The sequence below is a fragment of the Phragmites australis genome, chromosome 14 (assembly GCF_958298935.1).
Source record: "Phragmites australis chromosome 14, lpPhrAust1.1, whole genome shotgun sequence".
NCBI classification, from domain to species: Eukaryota; Viridiplantae; Streptophyta; class Magnoliopsida; order Poales; family Poaceae; genus Phragmites; species Phragmites australis.
Window position 1 is genome coordinate 29,914,940 of NC_084934.1, and position 13,193 is coordinate 29,928,132.

Here is a 13,193-nt window from a genome sequence, read left to right on the forward strand (position 1 = left end):
GTCCCCTGAATCACTGTGCGGTCTGCATCCTCACCCAGTCTTCCTTTCCATCTCCCGGGTATTTCAGTGTGATCGGGAACTCAGTGACCGTTGGATGATAGGTAGATGGGTTGGATGATATGCTATAGTCTCGTTGCTATAGGGCTTTTGCTACGGTATTTGAAGTTACAAAACTATTTATCATCTTGTATTATACTATTTTTCTTTATTTTTATCGTAAAGTCAGATGATTTTGATCCTATATTACATTTCAAACATGACTTCGTGCCATGTCGCATGCCGTATGTTGGATCCATTGTCCAAACAAATTAAGGCTAGGTTTCACAGATGAATTTGAATTTTGCTGCAGAACGAACCTAAATCCGCATCTTACGGCACCTGGCAATGTCTGTTTGGAACGACAAACTCCATGCATAAGGAACAACCACATTGTTTCGGATGAGGAAGAAATACATTTTACACGCACACACACAGGTGCGTGACGGATTCTGATAAGATGCCGCTCACGCTTTTCCACCGCGACTTCCCCCGGCTTCGGCCCGCGGCAAACTTTTTCGCGATAAAAAGTGCACGCACGGCATGTCACGGCAGCTCACTGGTAGTAGTCCACACTCCCCAGCTGCGAGTGCAACAGACGCAGGCACGGGCACCATGAACTCCTTGTTCTACAAGCTGCGGCGCAAGAGAGTCGAGGCCGACTACGCGAGCGCGGGGTTCACGAAACCCATGGCGACGGCGCCGCCGCCCTGCTCCCCGAACAGGGCGTCCTACTACTTCCCGAGCAAAGACCGCGTCCTCCCGCCGCGCCTCGTCACGGACAACCCCAAGCTCCGGGACACCCACTTCCCGCGCAGCCCGCAGCACAGCGACATCGTCTTCGACGTCGTCGCCCGCCGCGCCGACCGGATGGATAAGGTGATGCCCGAGCTCAAGCTGCGTCCCATCCTCACCAAGCCCGCGGCCAGGGCCAACGGGGCCGAGGCCTCTGACAGCAGCGCGGCCGCGTCGCCCACGGCCAGGGTGCGGCGGTTCCACGCGAGGGCGCCGAGCGGCAGGCGGAAGGTGGCCACGCTGCCGGCGGATACCTGCAGGCGGAGGCGGAGGCGCGCCACGCAGCGGTGGCTGTACGAGAGCCTGGTCGTGGTGAAGGAGTCGACGGAGCCCGAGGAGGACTTCCTAGAGAGCATGGCGGAGATGATCGCCGCGAACGACGTGCGGTCGCCGCGGGGCCTCGAGGATCTGCTCGCGTGCTACCTCGCGCTCAACGCCGCCGATCACCACCACGCCATCGTCGCCGCGTTCCGGCGTGCGTGGTTGCACTGCGTGCCGCCGCCGCCGCCGAGGGAACGTTGCATGCATGATTGATTAGCTAGTTGGTCCTCCGACCGCCGCGTGCAAACGCAAGATTGCGACGTGCCTGTACAGTGTGTGTGATCCGGGGCGCGCGCGCTCGCGCGTCCATGTGAATTATGGTGAGGTACGGAGGTTATCACAGTTCTTGCACAGATCACAAGACCAGTTGATTCGCTGTTCGTGTGTGGCACTTCGCTCTTGTTTGCTTGTTGCTGTTGCTGCTGCCGCCGCCGCCGCAAAGCTGAAGGATCGATCGATGCTGCATGCTTGTGCCGTTGTGCGTCACGGGGGTATCGTGCTTTAGTTTCAGTGTTTTTCTCACAAGGGTATCATCGATCGTGTGCCGTCTTTACAGATCAGGGTAGCCCAACTTGCTTCTGAAAAAAAATGGAAGGACTCATCTTTTCTTTTTCTTTTTTTCTTCTATTCTTATGGATCGATGCTATAGGATGATTAATGGATGACAGTATTCAGATTTATATTTTGGTTAGACCATAGATACGTTAAAATTTTATTTTTTTATAATATTATTTATTTTTTTATTTCCAACAACTACTTAAAAAATAGAGTCAGCAAACTTGAGAGAGCTGCAACGCTAGAGCGTGATACGGGAGAGCATGGGCATGGACGGCAAATATGCTGGTAAAGTGATGCGGCTGGTATTTGGAGACTCTGCTGGAGTCAGCCTTACTTGAGAGTAGCAGACACACGTCACGTCTCGATTCTTACGTGTGGTTTGGAGCATCAGTTTCCAGGTTTTCTTCCTTTTCAGTTCCTCCCTCAAGAAATCAAGGGCTGATTTGGAACACAGAAATTTTGTACGATTTAACTTAAACAACCCAACTCCTTAAGAATCGGGGAAATTCTAGTGTCATTTCTACTACTTGGAGATGACTAATGCTCTACTTGGAGATGAAATAAGCTCACAAGTTCGGAAGTGCTGCAATAACTGATGTCATTTCTACTACTGCTATGCTACTGACTGATCTCAATAAGTTACAGTTCAGTAAACAACAAGTGAAGTTACATTAAGTTCTTTAAAGAAACTCAACACTCAGAAAAGAGAATAAATGGAAGAGAAACTCGGTCCATGCTAACCAGGATACGCACTGAAGTAAAGAGAGAATCCAACAGGACACGTCGTTCTCAGCTCCCATGCTCCCTCAGGTGAAAGTGAAATGGACGTGTCTGTGTGTGTTCAGTTATCCACTCGTCAGCCTGCTCCTCCTCGAGAGTAGCCCTGCTGCACCACTCCATAGCACACTGTTCAGTTTCACCCGTGCCACGCTCCATTCCACTCCACAGCAAATGCAAATGCAACAAACGCGAGCACCCGTCTGCTCGGCTTGCCGCATCTGCTGCCTGTACTTGATCATCAGGCGACGCGGAGGATGTCACCAACTGAAGAAACAGACGCCCAGAAAACCTTCCTGTCACGTTGCAAGATTGAGCTGTCAGTTTTCCAGGGCACACCCGCACAGGCCTAACTGCATGGACGTACGTGTGGGGGCATCTGATCTGAGCCGTGCTGCGGAAAGGAGAAAGGATGGATACTACCATCCTGGCCTGCAATGCCAATGGGCAGTTCGGCAGGGGTGCTGTGCAGGACTGGACCCCTCTTTCTTGTGGATGGTGGCAGCAATGAGCAGAGCTGATCTTTAGGGAGATGCACTTTTCAGAAAGGTTGCGAGCATGGAGCATCAATGGAGAAAGGAGTTGCTTAAAAATGATGCAGCCATGGATGGAGCCTACAGTGAGTGGAAGAAAGTGCAGAGCAAACGACAAGCAAGCACCTAGTCCTCAAGTTCAATGGACTATCAAAGGATAACATGATTCAGAAGTTCACTGTGGGGACTTGCATTCTCTCGGTGCAGTATGCAACTCTTTCCTTCAGAGTTAAGCTCATCAACTAAAGTTTAGCATCTCAGACTCTGGAAGTCTACTGACAGAGATGGAGACGCGGACAGGCAGAGATACACATGGGGGAGAAGAGAACAAGCGCAACGTACAAAGATTTCTCTACCTCATCTCGCTTAGGGCCGTCAGATTTCGCAGCACTGAGATTTCTGCAGTCTCCCCTCGTGACGGTGAAGTGTGTAGAGCATGGATTCTGATGGCCAGACACGGGAGATTATGGTAAGCTGCCCAGCAAAGAATCTATCGCTTTCAAGGATCTGCAAAACAAGGTACAGAGATGGGTAATTCAAATCAATGTTCTTCTTTGTGCCACCAGGTGATGCACTTGTGGTTACATTTGGCCCATTTTTCAGTTTGTGCCTCCCAGAAAATGCGGGCTGAATTCGGGTTTCGTTACTTCAATGTTGGGCCTTTGTTGTAACGATGTGCAGCCTGCAGTGGCGCGTCAGCCAACTTTTCATCGAGCAACCTTTGCGTCTTTGTTCTCTCTGCTTTTTTAAAATAAAAATTTTTATTAACACTCATCGTTATATCAAGATGATATAACTATATAAAAATTTATTTCTAATATCTACGTATCAAGGATGAAAAAATAATAATAAAGTGTAGGAACGAAATTAACGACTAGAGCAGGATGAATAAGCGTCTCAACAAATTTTTTTGAAATAGATGGCGTTCTCCTATTTGGATCACTCAACTCACCTCAAAATTCAAGCGAAAGTAAAAATAAAGAGAAATTTTAATTAGAGAAAATTGAGGCAACATGACTCCACATATGGTATATGAATCATAGGTTACATTTAAGATCAATCCATATGTATTAACACTTGAAAGATCACAACTTGCAACGAAACAAGAAAAAAATGAACACTGAGCAACGAAACTCTCCAAATTAATTATCTAGAGGTAAGGAAATTCAAGATCTCATTATACAAGAGTGTGTATGTGAATTTTATGACTCTAGTAATAAGAAGAATGACTTCACAAGATGCTAAAATTTCAACCTAAAAACCAAAACAAAATATCAAAATCGAAAATAAAAACTTGTAAACTTGCAAGTGAACCAATAGAGTGAAACTAGAAGGAGGGAAAATCAAGCATATGCAAAAATATAAACTTCATTATTCAAAGAGGTTAGCTTTATTTTAGACGGATTGCAAAGATTTATCTCAAAAAACTCTCACCTATTACATAGGCTAATCACTCATACTTCTTTACTCTAAAACCCAATCTCTAAGCTCTCAAATAGGTGGCACAAGAGGTTTCAAACGGCTGGTTTAAACTCTCTCATAACCCTAAATCTCTATTTATAGGCATAGAAAATTTGACTCCTAAGTTTCTTAACTTTTTTTCAAAATACCTCTCTCTTGTAGTACACTCATACCTACCACCGAGAGTATTTTAGTCAATTTTCTTTTCTATTTATCGGATGGTCACGGCGCATTTACGACTTAGCTTGCCTCGATGCAAGCTTCGCGATGATGTCACGTACTACTCCAGCCTCCCACAGTTTTGAGATCAAACCGCGAAACTGTCAGCACATTTCTCAAAGCGTGTCTCGCCGCCTTTCTTATACCTTAAACAAGCACTTCGATGTCGACACGTGTACTCCGTCATTCGATCCTAACCGTCGACAAGTCTCTCCCTCTCCCGATGCTCCCTCTCCCGATGCATTGAAAATAACTCGTCTTAAGCTTTCCAGCAAGTTCAACGTTGTCTCAATCGGACTTCGTATGCGAGAATTATGTTTATTTTACTGATATTTTGTTCTGAGACTCCGAACCGAATTTAGAGTCCAACTTGAACTCGACTTGTTGTTCGAGTAGATTTTGCACTTAAGTGATAACGTCCAGATAAGCTTGTGATACTTCTCTCATATTTTTAAACATTAAAACATCATGAGAATTTAATACTAATCTATTAAAAAAACATAAACAGCAAGAAACGAGTTCACTTAATAATTTAATTATCACGTACGTATTTTTATAATTGATCATTGTATAATTTAAAAATTATTAATAGTATTGATTATATAGAAGGAGCCATATCCTTATTATAGCCAATGGCGGAAACGACATACGCCATAAATGCCGTCGGCGTGGACGAGCCAGGTGGTGGCGGCAGGTCCGCCGTCCGGGAGCGTGAGGGCGGGTGCTGCCGGAGACGACGGATAGGAGTGAGATCGACATGGTACCGAGCAAGTGCGCGTGCGGGCATGCGTTGGTGGAGGCGGGGCCGCTTCTGCTCCCCCGTACGGCCAACGGCAAGGCTATACTATAGCTTGCTTCTGAGAGAGTACCCCAGTCATCTCGCGTTGCACTTATCTCAGCTCTATATTTTTCTTCTTTCTTACAACTGATGTTCACGCATTGCATTCTCCATGGCACCGATTGCAATGGTGCAGCCAATGCAACGATGATGCTCCTGGCCTCCTACTACCATGCCCAACATAGCAAGCCGCAAGGTGTCGCTGGCATACTTGAAAAATCATTTCTCCTTCGCATTTGTGGAACTGGAAAGGCAAGAGGGATCGTCTCTCTGCTCTACAACAAAAGACGCCTGCATTCCATAAGACTGAGTTGCTATACAGAGCATATCATGATACAGACACCACAAAAACACGAGAAAACGCAGAACAAAAGGTGTTACACATAAATCCCTTTTCTTTCATTTCTCTTCTTCCAGAAGCTAAAACTACGGACATACATAGGCATAGTTCCTTTTTGTTTCAGCGTTTCCCTCCTCTTCTTTTTTTTTTTTGGTGGGGGGGGGGGTCTAAGCTGAAGGCGAAACTACTGTTTATACTAGAGCCTTCTTCTAGCGGCAACCTACCAAGGAGACAGGGATTCATCTAAATCTAAAAAAACAAAGAAAGGAGAGGCGAGATTATTATTATTTTACATGGCACCACACATGCTAGCTACTACGACGGGCAATAGCATCCAAACTTGCTATGCTATCGAACGAAAATCTTGCTGGGGCGCCTATCCCTCATCCTGTATGCTTCCCCTCTCACTTCCTGCATCTATGATTAGCTGTATCATCTCCATGTCTTGCAAGTCTCAGCGGCAGCCAGCTTGGAGAGGAGGGAAGTCAGCTTCATCTCTCAGTTGGTACACCTCTTGTGGCCTGCACATTTTCGTTCAAATACAGTAATGAGATTTTCTTGACTGAAATGTTTTCTATAATAAAATTGCAGTAGCATAATAGTGTTACGAACTGCAAAAACACGGGCTTCGTGTTACAACCAGCAACTACCTCTTTCTGTTTCCTTGCACAACAGCAGTTCAGTATGGGCAACAAATAATTTTGAGGTAAACATCGTCTACGAAATAGAAATGACTACCTGCTTTGGGTATCAAAAGGCTCAGGGCTCTTCACCGTTGAGGCAGGGACTTCTGCAGGTTTCTTACTAGTAGGGAGAGGGGGGAATGCTTCCTGAAACTGCGCTGAGAGAAGTCCCAACGAGAAAGGTCCCATGGATCCCAACTCAACTTTCTCCCCCACTTGTGCCTTCAATTGACGATAACCCTCTGTGGCAGGTGAGGAGGGCTGACAGGTATTAGATACTGAGGAATTTCCTTGACCATGATGAGGAAGTACTATCCCTGATGATGGTGGTTTTGTCTGTCTTCCCTTCTCAACAGATTCTTTGCTCGAGTTGTCAATGGCAAGTGAGGAGGAAATGTCTTGACTGCTCTGAACCTTCGACAGGTTTGTTGCTACCTGGTTGGTTCCACACCATGTTGCTAATTGCTCCCTGAAAGCAGGAAAACCTCCTTTTGGAACCACGCTCTTGCTTGAATAAACATCCTGTCGTGAACTCTTTTGCTTCATCTGTAACTGATTTGTCGCGCTTTGAAATGTAGCATGCTCATTTCTTGAACCAGAACATCCCTGTTCAAGTGAGTAGTGCTGCTGAACAGGTAGCCTTTGTCTCTGCTTTCTTGGCATGAATCTTCTTTCAGCTGTCATGCGTTCCTTGTACATACCATAACTCTGGAAATAAACACATGAATAGAGTTGAAATGAATAGCTACTAACAGTTTTTAGAGAGAAACATTAAAACACAAGCTTCATAGTTTATATCAAAGTTGTGCCTGTAACCTAACATTTTTTTTTCTCAATAATACTTTGCATAAGGAAACAAGCAATAACTGAGTCAATTTACTGAAAGCATAACTAATTTCTAACCATGGAGCACAAGCAAATAAGATCATGTGCAAAGAGTTCTTACCATTTTGGGAATGTATGTGCCGGTTCCATGCGAATTAGGAGAGACACAAAACCAAGAAACAAGATAATTATCTGACTTAGTTACAGGAGATGAAGATAATGACAACCCGTTGGAGGACAATGGCACATTCTGTTGCCAAATCACATCCACTTGGTCCTCGGCATGTGATTGCTGAGAAACATCTCCTGTGCTATGAGAACAATAAATTGGAGATAATTTCCTTCTCTCGGTATCAGTAGACGAAGCTAATTGGCTTTGGGAACTAGTCACAAAGCTCGCAGTTGGAATCTCGAAAGAATCCTCATCTAGCACACCAGCTAAACATGCTTCTTGAACTGCCTGCAGGAGTTCATCAAGCAAGTGCTCCAGGTGGTACTGAACTTTGCGAAGGCATTCCAAGTGCAAATCCAGATTGCCTGATAGATCCAGCATATCTGATTGTGAGAACTGTGGAAGTGACTCTTTTTCTGCATGGAGACCAGTACAATCTGACTCGTCAACAGAACAAGAATTGGAAACATCCAAAGTATTTGCACAAGTACAATTAGTAAGTATATGCATTGGATGGTTTCCATAAACCTGTTGCGGCATAGGTAATCTACTGAGGTGTAAATCCTCTGTTGCACAATTCATAAAGCACTGTTCACTGTTGCCCTTACCATTCTCTTGAGAGAAGGATGAGTTGCTCCTGAAACTGGCTAAATATGATGAATTTGCTCTGAAATCAGATGCAAATTCCATGAACCAAATTTTGTTCCAAGGAAGATCATGAACATTGCCCGGCAGAAATCTATTATGTATATCTGCCACTTTCAACTCCTTGTCAGGCAGTTTTGATGAATGGCACGAACTTCTGTTTTCACCCTCATTCATGCAAGACATTTTCAAGCTTGATTCTTCACTAGAAGCATTCGCCTCAAGACCGAGCAAGGATTGGAATGAACTACGGCCAAGGTCTGGTCTTTCTCCCTTTCCATGTCTCTTCAGCGTGTTTTCAAAAAATCCACAAATTTCACGAGGAATAATCTCGGAGGGTAACATGAGAATTTGACCAAGCTTTTGTGCACCGAATGAGAATGCACTCCGTATGCGATAAAAGTTTGCTGCAGAAAATTAGAATATGTTAGTAACACTTATATATAATAAGAACCATCCATTAAAAGGGTCTCTTATACGCGTACAGCGGGAAAAGTGGAAAAATTCCCTTTTCTCCCCATGCAAAGCAGGAAAGAACATAACTACATGCTACATGACTGAACACACATACATTTTTCTTTTGTATAGAAAAGACTGAACACACATACATGCATGTGTACTGTATACAACTTGGTATTTGGTAAAACATAGCAAGTGAGAGGATGCGGTGCAAAATAAAGAGAATAAAATGGTAAAGCGCCTTGGTTATTCTAACCTTTGCTGACACTTCTGCCAAGATTATTATTCCCCTTGAGTGGATCGATTATGTTGAGATGCTTCAGGCGAAAGTTTGTGTCGCATCCATCAGAACCATTTGGAATTACAACAAGCCTATCCAATGGGCCTTGAAGGAACTCCTTGCCAAGCAATAGTTCATCTTGTGTGGCTGTAGGTTCAACTGCAAGTCACATATTTTAATAATTAGACCAACGATCACAAAGCTGGTGATTCATCAACAAAATAAAGTAATACAAGAGATATAACTCACCAGATAAGTTGGGCAACGACGACAGATCGACAGGACCATTTAAACTGATGCCATACTTGTCCCATTCAAACTTGCTAAAATATTCCAAAAACCTATACAAGACCTGTTAAATAATACATGCATAAGATTTAGTTCACGCATTGCCTAAATAGATAGTAAAAAGTCCTAAAGAAGCTCTGGCTTCCAAGAATTACCTCCAGAGGACCATGCATAGATTTATGGAATAAATTGAATATGTAAAGAACAAGTGTTTCCAAGGCATAAGTAGATATCAGTCCATGATGAGCTCCTAGTATGCGACTTTCATGATAACACCAAGCCTTGATTAACATAATGCTCCTTTTGAACAAATGATTTTTCCCGACTTGACGGTCGACCTGAAGCAGTAATTATTCATGTCAGGTTTCAATCTTAAGAATTCTATTTATTCAAGAAATTGAGTGCCTTTCAAAATGAAAGACTTCAAGTGGAGCAAGCAATTCAAAATAACACTTGCATACCAGCTCGAGGAAACAGAATGTGGACACCCCACCAATTTGGTTGAAAGAGATGTCGACAACAATATTCTCGACGACGCATTTTATGAGCTTAACCTGGTTGAAAGATCAAATAAAAGTTAGGGTAATATCAGAATATGCCTCAACTTCCATCTCAAAATGAAAAAGAAAAAGAATGTGCCTCAACTACTTTGAACAAACAAATGGGCTAAACATAAGATGCAGAAGTAGGAATACACACATCAGCGTTGACGAAATGCAAGTCCTTCAGTTCGAACTCGGCATCACAATTCTGCTCTGACTCGAGTACAAGGCAAACATCATCCATGAACGTACTGTTCAACCATGTGTTCCCCAGTACAGTTATATCGACGTCGCCATCAGGGAGGTAGGTCTTCAAAGGAACTGATCCAAATGCAAAGACCTGTATTATGAAAATACAAAAGAAGCGTCATTTCAGAAAAATGTGCTACGCTTGCTCGAAAGAAAAGAGAAAATGTGCTGCACACTAATAGAAAAATCAACTAAGAAAGTGGAAAAGCCATTTCGCCGCTTCCCTCGTAGGGATCTTCCCCATTTTGGTTCAGTTTTAAGTATCCTTTTGGCATTTCACCATATAAGGATGTACCAACGGAACAACAAATCATCCCAAAACGGCATCAAATTATACGAATTTAATAAGAGCATTTCCAGCAAAAACCAAATAAAGAACTAAACAATTGTCGACGTGTGCAAGGAAACATGATCCCAATAATTCGGCACGGGCGGATCCCAATAATTGACGCCATTAGGGCCGAGGCGGCGGCGGATTCTTGTTCCCTCGGCTGCTCCCGGTGGATCTGGGAGGAGGGGGGTCTCAGCGATCGACAGATCTGGCACCCGGCGTCCCGGTGGTTCTGCGTCAGGCGGATCTCCTCGGCGGGCTCAGCGGGTACGGTGCTAGACCTCAGAGTTCACCACCGGTGGATTTGGCGCGCGCCATGCTGACGTCAGTCAGGCATGGTCCTTGGCTGCTGGGATCCTTGTTTCGGTGGCAGTCGATGACTGAAAGGAGGTAGCGGCTTCCGATTAGGGTTGACGGCGGTGCGCCAATTAAGGTGGCTTGGCGGCTGCCGGTTGGTCGTGTACGGGTGCAGCGTGGCTAGATCAGTGGGTGGACAGGAAGCGGTTCCTCTCACGTAGTCGAACCGTGACGTGATTGATGACAGGAAGCGGTTCCTCTCATGCATATGACCGGACACAAACTTCCTACTAAATTCCAGTTTTTACGAAGCCGAATATATATGATGAGCAAAACAGCAGCAATGGCCACATTTCCTGATGTATAGATAGTGGTGGGTACAGCCTACACTCTACAGCGAGGACAAACGACGACTTCTATAAACAGCAACATGATACGTCCCATTCATGTTAAATGCGGATGAACAGAAGTGTCCACGTCGCAAGCGTGCACCACAACTGAATGCAAGACGATGGCAGACACGGCCTATGCTGCATCGGCCTAAAATCTTGACCTCCCGGCGTAGTAGGCGTGTGGCCGCAGCATGCATTGCAGAGGCAGAGCAGATGGCACCACGGCATACATAAGCTGCCGATGCCTGCTCGTTGCGCATGATACCCAACCATGCACGTACGATGATGATCATGAAACACCAATCCAGAGTTCCAGACACGAATGCTACCTGGAATCAACTTTTTTTTGTTGTTGGTAGAAACTAGTCGCATGAAGCCAAAGCCATGGACGGATCGTGCCCTTTCTGTAAAGACACGGGGAAAGCTGCAGCAACAAGGGTCCATCACAGCAAAACAGAAGAGAAATCTTTCAAGTGTTCCTAGAAACGTCCTAATCGCCTGTTGTTGCTCACGCTTGCGACAGTGGTAGAAGAAAGAGAAACCAACAGATCTAACCGAACCCTACAGTAAAAAAGAGAGGAAAATGCTGCTCACGACAAGATGTACACCTGGGACAAGGATTCCAAGCACAAGCATAGAATACACAAGGACCGAATCTGACTGATTATATAGTCAGAAGGGAATTAATCAGAAAAAAAAGACCAGCATATAAAAGCATAGAGTAATTAAGGATTAATTAACAGATTAGCCGGGGCGATTAGTCTAATCACCCAAAGCCTAATCCCTATTCCCTAGGTGAAAGCGACGGGAGCAGCCGTGCGGTACGCGGCGATAGGGAGTGGCGGCCAATCACGAGGGGCTTCCGGGAATGGAATGGAAGCAGCCGCACCAAACGAACAAAAAGCTAAACCCCCGGCCTTTTTCTCCCAAAGCGAAACACGACGCGAACCGCGGCCGGACTAGCCAAGGCACGGACAAGCAAGCAAAGCGCGCGCGAGGGTTCCGTGTGGGGTGGGCGGAGGAGCACGCACCTCGCTGCCGAACGCGGCGCCGATGACGCTCTTGAGGTAGCCGATGACGTCCTGACGGCGCCGCTCCGCCTCCTGAGTGGGGTGCACGCGCAGCACCACCTCGCGCGCGGCCGCCTCCGCCGCGCGCATCGCGTCCCGCCAGATCATCGACGGCGGCGGCGCCCTGGTCGCCATCACCGCCGCCAGCGTCGCCCTCGCCCCGCTCCCGCCATCGCCCCTCCCCCCGTCGGGGCCGGCCCCGCACCACCCACCCCGACCGCAGTGCGCCATTGGACTCGAATAAGAATCGGCAGCTGCTGCCTCGCTCCTTCGCGGCGCGGCGGTGGAATCGGGGTGGAATGGAAAGGAAAGCGCAGCGCTGGCGGAATCCAAGGGGTTTCCCCCTTTCCTCTGGGGTCGGGTCTGTTCTGCTCTGGGTTCCGGGTGGATCGAGTTGGCTTGGTTTGTTGGGTTCCGGCTGGCCTAGCCTCTGTTGTCCGAGGTTAGAGATGAACAGCTCTTCTGGGTTGGGCCTGCCTCAGCTTATATATAGAGGGACCAGATGCGTGCCTGCTTTGGCTTTGGCTTGATTTATCTCCATCCTTTTGTTTCATTTCCTTTTCTGTTTATATAATATCTTAGTACGTATATGGATAAAAAAGGGTATATACATATACCCTTCTATTGTCCGTATACATACCGATATATATATATATATATATATATATATATGAACATTTTGATCCGGTTTTATATATGTTCATGTGTCATGAGATGGAGCAATGGAGGCTGCACAAAAGCGGCACTGTAGACCAGCTCTGGTAAAGAACGTTCATAAGAAGAAGAAAAAAAAATTATGAGCTAGATTTCTTAGGGCTAAAAAACAGTTTCGTGACGTAAAGCTATTCAGAAGATATATATTTAATATGCGTGGAGTTACGCGACAGTGCGTTAGATCATGCTGGCGTTACTAGCTAGGGTTTCGAAGTTGGATCGAGTGTGATCACGACCAAATTTGGAAGGTAGCTTGCAAAAGGATTTGGTGCAACGCTTTTTGGCGGGAACACGTCGTGTTTTTTTGTCAAGGAGTATCAGTAACTCTGATATGGAAACTCTAGATAAGGTATAATAAGATAAGCATA

General features: G+C 45.7%; 2 protein-coding genes across 2 annotated transcripts; one reads left to right on the forward strand and one right to left on the reverse strand.

Annotated features, from left to right (window-relative positions):
- Positions 1–544: 544 nt before the first annotated feature.
- On the forward strand, positions 545–1,762 carry LOC133891514 (transcription repressor OFP3-like). Its single transcript, XM_062332242.1, has one exon. The coding sequence runs from the start codon at positions 580–582 to the stop codon at positions 1,363–1,365; it is 786 nt and encodes a 261-aa protein (XP_062188226.1). The 5' UTR covers positions 545–579; the 3' UTR covers positions 1,366–1,762.
- Positions 1,763–6,109: 4,347 nt separating this feature from the next.
- On the reverse strand, positions 6,110–10,736 carry LOC133891091 (uncharacterized). The gene is made up of 9 exons (XM_062331787.1): positions 9,930–10,736; positions 9,692–9,784; positions 9,386–9,568; positions 9,192–9,294; positions 8,919–9,101; positions 8,167–8,610; positions 7,508–7,974; positions 6,617–7,269; positions 6,110–6,399 (listed from the first exon to the last, which is right to left on the reverse strand). The coding sequence occupies exons 1-9, from the start codon at positions 10,014–10,016 to the stop codon at positions 6,333–6,335; spliced, it is 2,280 nt and encodes a 759-aa protein (XP_062187771.1). The 5' UTR covers positions 10,017–10,736; the 3' UTR covers positions 6,110–6,332.
- Positions 10,737–13,193: the final 2,457 nt, after the last annotated feature.